Source organism: Chiloscyllium punctatum, chromosome 18 (genome assembly GCF_047496795.1).
Source record: "Chiloscyllium punctatum isolate Juve2018m chromosome 18, sChiPun1.3, whole genome shotgun sequence".
Lineage (NCBI taxonomy): Eukaryota > Metazoa > Chordata > Chondrichthyes > Orectolobiformes > Hemiscylliidae > Chiloscyllium > Chiloscyllium punctatum.
In genome coordinates this window covers 72291200-72305230 of record NC_092756.1, presented here as the reverse complement: position 1 = coordinate 72305230, position 14031 = coordinate 72291200, and the positions used below count along the sequence as shown (strand labels likewise).

Below are 14031 nucleotides of genomic sequence, written 5' to 3'. Positions count from 1 at the left end.
TTCCTAATCAAACTATTTAGAAATGTTATTGCAAAGCCCTGGAGCAGGTAGGACTTTAACCTGGCCTCCTGGCTCAGAGGTAGAGACACTACCCTCTGGTGCAACCTCGGCCAGGACAAGGTTCCAAAACATGACGTCAGCATACAGGTATGACGTTACCCAATGACGTCGCGTCCGTTGTCGTGACGCACGTGCGCATCTGCCGTGACGTCGGGGCGTGCAAGATGGCGGCGCTGGTGCGGGTTCAGTGAGGGGAGGGCAGTGGGGCTTTGATCGCGTTGCAGCGGCCTGGCGCCGGCCCTGGCCTCCGGCCCTGGCCTTGGCCTTGGCCTGGCGCGGCAGGCCCTGTCCGCGCAGACATGACAGAACCGCGGAGGGTGGCCTTCAACACCGTGCCCGCGCCTCAAGCCGCAGCTGTACCCGTGCCTCCGGTCACCACCGCCAAGAAGAAGCGGCGAGAGGAGCGGAATGGCTCAGCTCCGGCGAATGTGCGCTTCGGCCTCCGGCTAAGTGAGCCGAGTGACCGGAGCCACACTGAGTACAACTACAACGAGCTACTGCGAGAAGCCAAGGTAAGTAGGGACCGGTGCAGCTGTCCCAGGGTTTCGCCTGGTACTTCAGGACAGCGCGGAGACCCTCTACCCAAACAGTCGCCTCCCAAACACCCCGCAGGTCCTAACACCTCCCCTCAAAGATTCCTGTCAACCGAGACCCCCTCACATTCCCCAGATCGCACACTTAAGACAGTCCTTACCCTCCCGTCAGGACACATCTTCACTCAAGACCACCTTTGTTCCTCCCAGGACCATCTTTCTTCCTCGCACACCATCTTCCTTGTCCCCAAGAGTACATCTCCACCCTTCTCCACAGTCATAGAGTTATGCACCATGGAACCAAACACTTCACTCCAACTACTCCGTGCTGACCGTTTACCCAGGAGAAAGTGAGGACTGCAGACGCTGGAGACCGTTTACCCAAACTAGCTCATACCCCTCCAACATTTTCCTATTCATGTATTTTCACAAATGTCTTTTAAACCCGTTGTAACTGTACTGGAATCCACCACTTCCTCTGGGAGTTCAATCCACACGTGAGCAACTCTTTTAAAAAAGTTGCCCCTTGTGTTCTTCTAAATCTTTCTGCGCTCTTCTTAAAAATATGTCCCCTAGTTTTGAATTCCCTGACCTTAGAGAAACAACCTTTGCTATTCACCTTATCTATGCCCCTCAAGATTTTATAAACCTTCTACAAGGTCCTGCTGAACCTCCTACAGACCAGTGAAAAAGTCCCAATTTTTCCTGTCTCTTTTAATAACACAAACCTTCAATTCCTGGCAATATCTTGGTAAATCATCTTCCTGCAATTTCCTTCCAACACCCACCCTACAGTTCCCCCAACTGAGATCCTTTCTACATTGCAAACTCCAAATACCTGCCCAAAGTCGCTTTGAATCCTTTGCCCAAGGTGCCCCCTGTCCAATACCCCCTCCACATAGTCCTGCCTGAGACTATCTCAATTCTCCTGTTCATACTTGAGTTGCTGAAAAAACAGCCACTTCCCTCTGCTTTCAACCATTATCTCAGCCAGTAAGAACTTATGCTGATTTTGTGTATATTTTCTGAAACAAAGCAACGCTGATATGAGGCTATTGATGTGTAATCTGAAGACTGGAATGGTCTAGATATTTTAACAAGCAATTAAATTTATGAGGGGAACTAAGTATATTTGAACTTTCAACAAGTTGGGTTTATCATAAAAGGCTTTTTCTGTGTTGATAGCCCTTGCTGAGTCTATAGTTTGGTGTCTGTTCAGTCATTTTCTTTGTAAAGCCATAGATTTGACGACCAGAAATGTCATAGCGGAGTTAAAATTGCTGTTGAAGTTAAGCAGTTGTTAGACAAGGGATACCAGACTTCAGTTTATTAGCGGTGATTATTTACCATCTCTACCATCCTTGAAGAAACAACTTCTCTTTTTAAATACAGAATTGTGAAGAAATCCAGGATATTGGAATGCATTGCAAAAAGCTGCCAATTTGTACATAACATCCCAAAGAGCTCCCTGCTTGTCTTGATTTGTGAAATGGAACTTTATTTTCAGCACGTTTTTAAACTTAAAGTTTCATCTGATGGACAGCCACTCCAACAGGGTAGCATTCCCTCAATGCAACACTGAAGTGTCAGCCTAGATTATGTTCCCAAGTCTTGTAATGAGACTCAAAGGCACAGTATTTTGACTTTTTGAGGCTTCTACCCACTGATAATTATTAACAGCTAACTTTTCAAGTGTGCCCCAGAAGTCATAATGAAGAAATGTATATGCTAATTCCTGTTCTCTGATACAGTCCCAATCCACATTTCTTCAACTGCCGATACTGACTCATCAGAGGCATAGATTCAAACCAAGTAAGAAAGTTAATTGTAAATCCAACGGGGCTGCCTGGAATTACAGCACCACGGTCACAGGATCTTTCAGGATGTTACCTCTCCTGTTACAGAATCACTGACTCTTGAATGTCGTGGCTGGTTTTTGTTCCCCACTGCCTCCCTGGCACAATATTCAATGATGCGGAGGTGCTGGTGCTGGACTGGGCTGGACACATTTAAAAATCACACAACACCAGGTTATCGTCCAACAGGTTTTGGAAGTATAAGCTTTCGGAGCACTGCTGCTTCGCCAGGTAAAATCACACAACACCAGGTTATAGTCCAACAGGTTTATTTAAAAGTACAAGCTTTTGGAGCGCTGCTCCTGCATCAAGTAGCTGGTTACCTGACAAAGGAACAGCATTCCGAAAGTGTGTACTTTCAAATAAACATGTTGGGTTATAACCTGGTGTTGTGTGATTTTTAACAATATTCAATGCCATTCTCACTGCTTGAGCAAGCAAGTCCAAAGAGTTTACTTATAAACTAATTTAAATCTTCTCATCCTAATTCTGTTTACACTATGATTTAATATCTGGGGTCATTGATTGAACTCATTCAGTGGTCCACGCAGTGTACTGTCTGCGCTTGTTTTCAATTCTGTAGTCCTACTTCAACTGTCTGTGGCCTCACATACTTGTCAACGCTCTGGCTATTTGATGTTTTACTTCATAGAATAAGCATTAGTTTGGCTTCTGTGCATTCTATCCTGTTTTATTTGATGTGTATATCATGACTGGGAGCTGAGGATCTGCTGTGGATCAAAGCCTGAAGCATAGTTGGACCTATAAGTAACATCAGGAAGTGTGAATTTACTTGCAACCTTGAACACTGTGAGAATTCTGCATCTCTTGGAAATTGCAGAACAAGCTAATGCATCGCCCAGCCATTGGCTGACTGAGGACTGTCGAAACCCATAGCGGCAGAAGTCTGAATTGTTTATGATTTTGTCTCAAGTAGGCAGATTTGTCATCCAATATCTGACACCAGAGTTAAGGTGGAAAAAAAGTAAGATGGAGATCAGTCATGATCTAATTGAATGGCAAACACCAAGGAGTTGAAGAACCTTCTCTTTGTTTTGAAAACAGCTCATGATATTGACTGTTTTCTGGCTCCGTATTGAATTGGCTCCGTATTGATCTGTATTGAATTCCAACTGAATTGAGAGTTAAACAGTGAGTTTGATGTAAATTGAAGTTAGCTATCTGTGTATGAAATTAATCTGCATATGGGACGCATCAAATCTAGTCCAGTGCAATCATCTCTTGCTTTTGGGTCAAGTGAGCATTCTTGAATTCCCACAGGCAATGTTTGATGTTTTACTGTTGGATGTTGCTACATCAGGTGCCATTGTATTATTGTGGAAAATTTCATTGTTGTTTTGTGTTGTGAAGTTCTTCTCACATCTGATGAGCAATAAACTGGTGCATTTTACCAGAATGCAATCTTGCGTTCTCTTTCAAATAAACATTTTTTTTGTCATTTTGAAATTTGATTGTCAGCCTTTTCAGTTGATACCAAATCTTGTTGCAATCCACTTTTGTAAGAGGAAGACGTCCATCAGGGATCTTGCTCAAGTGGTTACTGTGGGCCAAGATAATTAATTATGGCTTTCTGTCCAACTGCAGAGCATCATTGTGTACGCACTAACTTGCCAGTCAGTTAAGAAATTTTCGAACTAAGCTGTTGAGAGATGATATTACGTAACTGTGAAGCAGATGGAACTTGAACCCAGACATCCTGGCTCAAAGCTATGGATACTGCCACTGGGCCACAAGAGCCCTTTATAATAGACTTCACAAATGACTTCTTAAGTAACTTATTGACTGTGAAGTGCTTTGGTAAATTATTAAAGATGCTGTATAAATGAATGATTGATTTTGTTTCATTAATTTTTATTTTCACTTCCCCTCACAAATGGCTGCCCCAGCTGAATGAGATGAGTATATTCTGTATCATTGTGGTCTGAGGTCTCTCATGGTGCAGTGGTAACTGTCTCTTTCTCTGGACCAGGGAGTCCCAAGTTCAAGTCCCATCTGCTCCAGAAGTGTATCATAACATCTTTGAACAATTTGAATAGGAAAAATAAATATTATTAGGGTGTGTTGTGAGTCTTCTGGTTTAGTATGGCATCAGTTGCATTCTTCACTGTTAAACCACAAGGAAAATCTATTCTTCAGCAAAATGTTCCTATTTCTGACTTTGATCGTCAACTCTCCTCAGTCAAGCAACAAAAGAATTCCATCATCATCCACTATGGGGGCATCTTTACCATGGTCTGAAATAAATGTCTTTGATTTAGGTCTTCTGCAGGTAGGAGTTAGCAATCTCAAACTTTTAGTTGTCTTTGTTCTTTGGATCATCCTAACAAGGCTAAGTTTATTGTCTATCCCTCATTCCTTTGGCAACTGAATCATTTTCTAGGCTACTTGAGATTAAGTCCATGAGACTGTACTTGGAGGGCAGAATTAGTTAAGGCAGGATGTTCAATGTAATATATTTCATATATGCTATATATTTTTGTCCCATTTTAACATAACTAAAGGCAAATTATTCGGCAATTTGGGAAGCAGATTTGGTTTTACTGAGGATTGTTACCATAATGCAGGATGAGGTGCTGATGGTAAAATTAATGTGCTGTTGTGCTGCCATTGGCATATTTACATTCAAATAAATGTGTGGACACAGTAATTAGTGATGGAAGAGTTGACTTAGGAAATGCATACACATATTAGATTTTAATGTGTGTTAACACGTTTGGATCCTTTTGCAAGGATTGAACTCCAAATGATGAGTGTGTATTCTGTTTATATTCAATGATTCAGTTGTTTAGCAATAGAACATTTAGTAAAGAGTGAAAGTTGTAAATGCACCTGAAATTGAAACAAAATGATTTTTGGAAACACTAAGCAGGTTGTACAGCACCTGTGGAGAAGGAAGCAGAGTTAATATTTCTTATCAATTATCTTTCAACAAATCAGAAACAAAGCATGGTGCCCAGTTTGTGCGCATCTTGGAAGTGTTAATTATTAATGATAAAGCTTTCTGAATTTCTGATCAACTTTGAGCTACAAAATTGGGGACAGCACCCATAAGTTAACTCCAGTGTAGTAGCTGGAATTTTCTACATTTTAGAAATTACTGTTCATTGCTTTCATGTTGCAGAGTTCTTATTTAGTCTTAGAACAGAAAATGTGTTGAGTTGATTTTCCTGTGTTCAGTAACTATTTGTGAGGAACCCTTCACAGAGAGAAGCATTATCCTCCCTGTATTTTCTGGATTGCAGCATTTTGTGCTGTTTCAAGCTTGCATTCCCCATATTGTATTCCAGTTTGTGAAATATGATAATTGATCTATTTGTTCATCAGAGACTTTCCTTTCACATGTGGATTAATGAGTCGCATTGGAGTTACAGGTCCTGGCAGAGCTTGCACAGGAACTTGTTGGATGTAGTTATCTGGTTGCTGGTGGGAACTGTTTGGTTAGATTGTGTAGGCCCTGGGGAAGGGAATGTGGCAAAGTTGCAATGGGGATCTGCGAGGAACTGACCGTCTGGGCTTACGCTGGCACCATCCTGAGCCATGTGCGCATTTTCTATGAATTGGAAAGCTACCCAACAATGAAGGGCATCACAAGTAAACCTCATTTTGTTCTGATATTGTCCTCCACTTTCATTTCACTTTCAGGGAACTAGTCATCGGGATGTTCGATTTCTCCTTCCCTCAACCCAAAGCCAGGCTGCCCTTATCTCTCAGGCTGTCACCCTCATTAAGATCAAAGCAGGAATCGAAATTTTACTTTTAGAGTTGGGATCAGGAAAGGTCCAAGACAAAAAGGTCCTTTTTGATAAAGGTATAAAGCAAAATGTCCTATCTGGCAAGGGGCAGCCTCAGAGCTGCATCAATTTTAACCCTTTGCTCCCATTATGATACTTCGCCTTACCATTGAGCTGGCTCAGCCTTGGGGATGTTATATGCTGATTGAACACCGAAGCTTCTCAGAGCACCTCCTTTGGATAACGTACACAGTGAATGCTGGTTCTGATGGCTTTCTCAAAATTAAGCAAATCAAAATTGTCTAAGACACCTGAGCCAAAATCTCCAATAGTGACCTTTTGATTCTTCATGGCATGTCACGTTAATCATGATTGTCGTTCATTTAACTGGTTACAGTGTCCTCCAACTGCTCATTGGTGTGAAGAAATGCTTCCAGGGAGGTCTAGCTTTAAGATTATCCTTTGTCTGGACTCGCCCTGTAGAAGAAATGGTATAGATGGATAGAAACTGCAAACAGTTTCATTCACCTTAATAATATCATCCAATAATCTTTTTTACTTACTAGTCTATGCAACCTCCCTTTGTAAATTAACTCCCTTTAGTCTGGTTTTATTTTGATGAATCTCCACTGCAAATCCACCCCTTCAAAGGTTAGTAAATTGCCCCTCTTTCACTTATCAGGTATTTCCTCACTGACCAATCCCTGGTACCCAACACAAATATTCAATCAAGAGTAAACATTGAATTGCTTTAATGCGACCCGCCTTTCATGAGCTGAAAGTTGTGCTCTTGACACCCCAGGTGAAGTTTTTGACAGCAATCTGAAACAGGAGCACCCACTTTATGTTCTTCAACCTTAATAGACATACCGGTTAATCATAGTATCGCTAATTTTGCTGTATTCAAGATCAGCTGGCATTGTGTAGATTTGGGGCTTCTGTAGTCTGTTTGAGTCCGTTTGTCATTGTGCAGGCAGTACAGGCACCCAACCAAGATACCTAGAAAACTCTCCCATACCGCTTATCAACCTCAGGCGACTGACTGTGTGGAGTTTGCACGTTCTCCCCGTGTCTGCGTGGGTTTCCTCCGGGTGCTCCGGTTTCCTCCCACACTCCAAAGATGTGCAGGTCAGGTGAATTGGCCATGCTAAATTGCCCGTAGTGTTAGGTAAGGGGTAGATGTAGATGTAGGGGTATAGGTGGGTTACGCTTCGGCGGGGCGGTGTGGACTTGTTGGGCCGAAGGGCCTGTTTCCACACTGTAAGTAATCTAATCTAATCTAATCTAATCTTTCTCCACATGCCTCAGACAAGCCTTTTCTTTCTTGTTTCAACAGAGAAACTTTGCCAATCCTGACGATCCCTTCAATGATGAAGAGAAGGAGAGGAAGGAAGTGGAAGCTTTAGCGAAGAAACTTGAGGAAAAATATGTGAGTTTCATGTGTGTGAGGATATGTGATTGTGCATGGAATGCTGTGTCCAGTTTTGGTTGCCCAGTTAGAGGAAGGATATTATTAAGCTGGAGAGGGTTCAGAAGAGATTTACCAGGATGATGCCGGTATAGAAGGTTTGAATTATAAAGATAGGCTGGGACTTTTTTCACCTAGGAGGATGAGAGGCGACAGAAGTTTATAAAATAATGAGCTATAAATAGAGTTAGTGGTAATTGTCTTTTTCTCTTAGGATAAGGGATTTCAAGACTAGGGAGCACATTTTTAAAATGAGAGGAGAGAGATTTAAAAAAGGCATGAGGCAAATTCTTTACACAGTGGGTGGTTCACGTGTGGAATTAAATTCCTGAGAATTCCTGGTGAATGCAGGTACAATTACAATGTTTAGAAGACATTTGGATAGATACGCGAATAGGAAAGATTTGGAGGGATATGGGCCAGGAGCAGACAGGTGGGACTAGTTTAGTTTGGGATTATGTTTGGCATGGAGTGGTTCGACCAAAGGGTCTGTTTCTATGCTATGTGACTCTGTGTACACACTTAAGAGAGAGTGCACACAAATGGTGAATCTGTGGACAGACGTCGTTGATATTCATGTATCAGTTGTACCCTTTTTAAGAAGAACTTTCACAAATTCAGGATGTCCGAAAGCACTTTATGCCCATTGTGAAGTGCCTATTGAACTGTAATCACTGTTGTGATGCAGAATATATAGCATCCAGATTGCACAATGGCTTTTTGTTGGGCTTGCACAGAGTTGTCTGTTAGAGCTCAATTAGTTTCCCAAATCTTCTGTGACTCTGTTCCTAGTCTCGGCCGATGACCGTTCAATGCCTGGATACATTATGAAACTGAGAAAGCAAATTTGAAATCTCGACTCTTGACTGTTAAATATATGTAAATAATTCATAATCTAAAGCGATCATTTCATGGTCATTTCTTTCCACTTCGGTGGATTTGGAATATTATTTGCAATTCAGGTATCCCTCCTATAAGGAGGATGTTGTGAAACTTGAAAGGGTTCAGAAAAGAGTCACAAGGATGTTACCAGGTTTGGAGTGTTTGAGTTATACAGAGAGGCTGAATAGGCTGGAGCTGTTTTCCCTGAAGCATTGGAGGCTGAGGGGTGACCTTATAGAGATTTATAAAATCATGAGGGGCATGGATAAGGTAAATAGACAAAGTCTTTGTCCTGGGCCAGGGGAGTCCAGAGCTAGAGGGCATAGGTTTAGGGTGAGAGGGAAAAAATATAAAAAGGACCTAAGGGGAAACTTTTTCATGTAGAGGGTGGTGCGCGTCTGGAATGAGCTGACAGAGGAAGTGGTGAAGGCTGGTACAATTACAATATTTAAAAGGCATCTGGATGGGTAAATGAATAGGAAGGGATTACAGTGATATGGGCCAAGTGCCTGCAAATGGGACTATTCTAAATTGGGACATCTGGCCAGCATGGACGAGTTGGACCAAGGGTCTGTTTCCATGCTGTATATCTCTATGACTGTATGATTATGTGAGCATTTGCCCCACAGACCCTGTTGATGAGTTATCTATGAGGATACAATATTCAATATTGTATGTAGGTCACTAGCGCAAATCTGTAGTGAAAGGAGTTCCGTTCCGGTGTAAAGAACTAAGTGTGAAATGACTGCCTTTTATCTTTGCCGTAAGTGCCCAGCTCAGGAGTAAGCATCAAAATCGGATGCATCTTCAAAAATCCAACAGTATGCCAAATCTTGTCTGCTCTCATTTTAAAGGAAAACAAAAGAAATAACTTATGCAACTTGCAGGGTCAAAAGAATCACAAACGCCGGAAAGATCGCATGCAGGATCTTATTGATATGGGGTACGGTTACGATGACACAGATCCGTTCATTGACAACTCTGAAGCGGTGAGTGTTGGCTCTTGATTTGTACTGTTCCTTTGAAAACGAGCACTTCTTTAAAGCCTTAGGTGTAAGGAACCTAAACAGTTTCTCCATGGGATAAAACTTAACAAAACCAATAGCAATGCACAATGATATCTGACCAGCAGTTCTGTTCTTTGTCAATGTGCTACTCCAGCAGAATGTTTTCTCTCGACTCAAGTGTACTTAATCTTTCTATCCACCAGAGTGAAGTATGGATTTTTCATGTGTCCACCCATGGGCAAAATCTTATTATGTTGCAGGGTCCATGGATGCAGTTAAATTTGAATCGGACTTTTCAGCAAACTCTCTGATCTATACTGAAGCTTAACAAGCTAATTTTCTAAGAGGCACCATTGGCCACCAGTTATGTAGTACTGGACTATTACAGTCTACACTCAGTGATTTTGTTTTGCAAGCGTTCATAATGTCACCACTACAAGCAAATTCTCAACACGTTATTCTCTGCTGTAGCTATAAGTGGTCAACACAGCGGTAAATATTTGCATGCCGGTAGTCACACATTGCAGTTGTACAGAGACTTGATCACAATTTCATGGCTTTGAGCTCTGTAAACCCAGTTGGTTTTGAGGATTTGCATTTGCTAAATGGAACACGTTTCATGGCCCAAGTAGTATGCAGAAAATAACTTCAATGTTTCAGTCTTACAGATGTTAGTTAATATGTATTAGGCTTGTGTTTTCAAAATCTGGAGGAAGTTCAACACTAAGAGCATAAGTATAATGAGTGCAGACTGCTACTTTTTTACTATATATGACGGCATCCTTTCAGTTTTGAGAAACCGTTTCATAACTAAAACAACCAAAGGGGCATGGGGATCGCGTGACTTGTTTTTAGAATATTTTCCACCTATAACTTGTTCTCCTCAATGGTCCTCAAACTAACTTCATTCTGGAAAAGGCAGATATGAAAATATTCCTAACAACTGCCTGGATCTTGATGATGTTTTCTACCATTCAGATGTAATTCCAGCTCCACACTAATGAGAATCCAAAGTGAGGCTAAAGTGAGAATCCCAAAGTTCATGGGATTTGAGCATTGTGGCCAAAACTTGATGTTTATTCTCTAATTGCTGTTGTCAAGGTGTGGGGAGCTGTCTTCTTAAACCGCAACAGTGCATTGGGTGTAGGTTGACCCACGGTGCTGTTGAAGGGGGAGTTCCAGGATTTTGACCTAACAACTGAAGGAACAGTAATATAACAGGATATAAGTCAGGATGCTATGTGACTTGGAGTGGAACTTGCAGTTAGTAATATTCATAGGCATATGCTGTCCTTGTTCTTCCAGATGGGAGAGTCATGGATTTGCAACAGGCCTTCAAAGGACCCTTGGTGAGTTCCTGCACTGCATCTTGTAGATGGTACACAATGCTGCCACTGTGTATTGGTGGTGAATAGGATGCTAATGAAGCAGCCTGCTTTGCCTTAGATGGTATTGAGCTACTTGAGTGTTGGTGATGTAGTTGAATGTTGGGTGTGATGATGCTGCTGCTCTTAAAAGGTTGATTTGTCTTTGATTCTTTTGAAGAGAGCTGGTAAAGGCAGAGATGCCAAAGTGTCTACTTTAACAATGGAAGAGGAGTGGCCTGGTCTCCCCAGTTCAGGATTTTTCTACTTTGTTTTAGCAGGAGTAGTCAGACGGTGTGAAAGTCCAGGGGAGTTGCAAGCTTCAGTAAAAAATTCCTCTGATTTTCTCCTGAAATCTCTTTTTGGATGTTGTTCCCTCTTGCCTGTAAGAATCTGTGTTTGAATTTACCTTTTTTGCCAAGGGGTGTTTATGGGATAGTTTGAGGGGGTCAGCCCTGTTTCATACCACAGAGTAATTGTTTGATTATCACCAACAAGAGAATCTTTGTCTGATATTTTTGTAGTGCAAATTTTTCTCTCAATTTATCAACCCAAGCCTGGATATTGTCCAGATGTTGCATTATTTGAATGCAAACTGCTTTAGTATATGAGTCCTGAATGAATCATGTGTAATCACACCACATGAGAGCATCCCACTTCTGATCTCTGGAGAGAAGGTCGTTGATGAAGTAATTGAAGATGATTGGACGTAGTGCGATATGCTGAAGAACTTCATTAGTGGGATGGGACTGAGATGCTGATTGGTCTCTAACCAGCCAAAAGAATTTCCCCGATTCCCATTGACTTCAATGTGTGGCATTACTTGATGTTCCAGGTGGCAAAATCATGACTTGATGGCAAATGCACTTTCACTGCACTTCTTGATTTCACCTCTTTACAGCAAATTTAGGCCAAGGCTGTAATAAAGTCAGGAATCAAGTGAGCAGCTTAGTGCCATGTGCTGCTTCATAGCACTATTATTTTCTATTTATTCATAAGTGCAGCAGGTATTGTCCATTCTTGTTGCTCAGAGCGCAGTTGATAGTCAACTACATTGTTGTAATTCTGGAGTTAAATGTAGGCCAGATCAGGTATGGATGGCCGATTTCTTCCCTGAAGGACATTGGTGAACCAGATGCATTTTTACCTCAGTTGAGAGAGATGATTACACAGCTCCAGTCTGGAACGAGTGGCACTCGAATCCAGACCTTCTGCTCAATGGTAGGCGTACTACCACTATGCCACAAGAGTTCTATGAGTCAGCTGTATACTCCAGATTTTTTTGAGTTGACGAAATCCTCTGTCACTTTGCTGATTGTAAAGGGTAGATTAATAGGAGTGGGGGTTAACAGGTTAGAATTAGACTGATTATGACTTGTTGACTGGGTGGATTTGTCCAGTTTTTTGTTTGTGCAAAAGGTGTCTCGGCAATTTTCTACCTTGTCAGATAGATACTAGCATTGTAGCTGTACTGGAACATCTTAACTTGGGGCCCAACTGGTTTTGACGCACAAGTCTTTGTGGATGAAGACATTGAGATATTGTCACGGTCCATAGCCTTTGCAATTTTCAGTGTTTTAACTGCGATATTGTGGGGTGAGTTATATTGTTTCAAGGTTAGCATCCATGATGGAGATTTCAGGTGAAGAATTAAATTAGTCAAACCCGAAGCACTTCAGGGCAAAGAAAATGAGTCTTTTATCCTTCCCTTATGCTGACATGCTGAGCTGCCCCATCATTGTTGTTTAATTCTCCATGACTATTCACACATTATGGATATGCATGACTGCAGAACTGACCTGTACATTGTTCGATCGTTTAGCTCTGTCTATCACACACTGCTTCTGCTGTTTGGCATGCATGTAATCTTGTGCCATAACTTCACCGAGTTGTTACCTTATTAGTTAGGCCTGTTGCTGTATTATATTCTGTCTTCTATCCTCCAGTGAACAATCAATGATAGAGTGGGATATGTGCGAATGAGGTTACAGATTGCAGTGGTACAGAGTTCTGCCACATGGTTGCCCAGTTTAGAGATACTAGTTCTCTTCTGAATTCATCCCATTCAGTTCACTGATACTGATGTGAAGATGGGACTTTGTCTCCACAAGAACTGTGCAGTGATCACTCCGAATGATAGTGTCATGGATGGACATAACTGCAACTGGTAAATTGTTGGACAGGAGGTTAAGTAATATTGTTTCCTTTTTGTTAGTTCCCCACCATCTTTCCTGGACCCCTTCTGACAGATGTGGTCTTCAAAGCCTTGTCAGCTCAGGCAGTAATAATGCTGCCAAACCACACTTTGTGATGAAGTTGTAAACTCCTTTTCGGAGAGTATTCAGTGCTATTAACACCCTCAGTACTACTTCACATTGTGTTCAACATGAAGGAATACCAATTCCTCAGTTGAGCTGGTGTGGTAGTTAGTAATTAGAGATTTCCTTGCCTGTGTTTGACCTGGTGCCCTGAGACACCTTGGAGTCTGTGTTGAGAACTTGGAGGGGCAGCTCCCTTCTTACTGTACACTGCTGCCAGTAAGACAGGGTATGCTCAGGGAAGATGATGGTGGGATATGTTACATTGGCTGTATGATTCATTGAGTAGGACTATGTTGGGTTGTTGCTTGTTGCCCCAGTTTTGGAGCAAACCCTTCATTGTAGTAAGGAAACCTTGCAAAACCAAGTGGGCAAGGTGCGCTGTTGTCGTTTCAGGACCCTAGTTGCTTGGTGGAGCTTCTGATTTGAGCTTTGAGCATTGGCATGATCTTCTGGATTTCTAGCCAAATAACATTATTACATTAGATTGTTTCCCTATAGCACTCATGTGGAAGGCATGTAATATAAATTGCCACGAGCTGAGAATAGTTTTAGTTCCATTTCATCTGTCGATGATGTGAATTAGGAGAAGACAAATAAAACTTTCCTCAGAATATCCTAAAACACCGTACCAGTTTACAACTCTGGAGGTAAAAGTTGGAAACAACATTTCATGCTGTGACATTAAATACAAGGAATCTTCATGTGAACTAACATGATGTGAAGGATACAATTTAGAACATAGTGCATTTTGAACTCATCTATTCTATCCTTTTTTTGTTAGAATTAAT

The 14031-nt window shown here is 41.7% G+C and overlaps 1 protein-coding gene across 3 annotated transcripts in view; it reads left to right on the top strand.

Annotated features, from left to right (window-relative positions):
* The first annotated feature begins 206 nt into the window (after positions 1 to 206).
* LOC140489201 (ubinuclein-2-like) overlaps positions 207 to 14031 on the top strand; it is a 76481-nt gene continuing 62656 nt past the window's right edge. The window contains exons 1-3 of one of the 3 annotated variants that reach the window (XM_072588479.1): positions 207 to 572; positions 7538 to 7630; positions 9439 to 9540. In XM_072588479.1, coding sequence (XP_072444580.1) covers positions 360 to 572; positions 7538 to 7630; positions 9439 to 9540 — 408 coding nt within the window. In that variant the 5' untranslated portion in view covers positions 207 to 359. Of the gene's footprint in view, positions 573 to 7537; positions 7631 to 9438; positions 9541 to 10863; positions 10908 to 14031 lie in introns of those variants that run through there. The other 2 variants (XM_072588480.1, XM_072588481.1) reach the window with 2 other exon arrangements.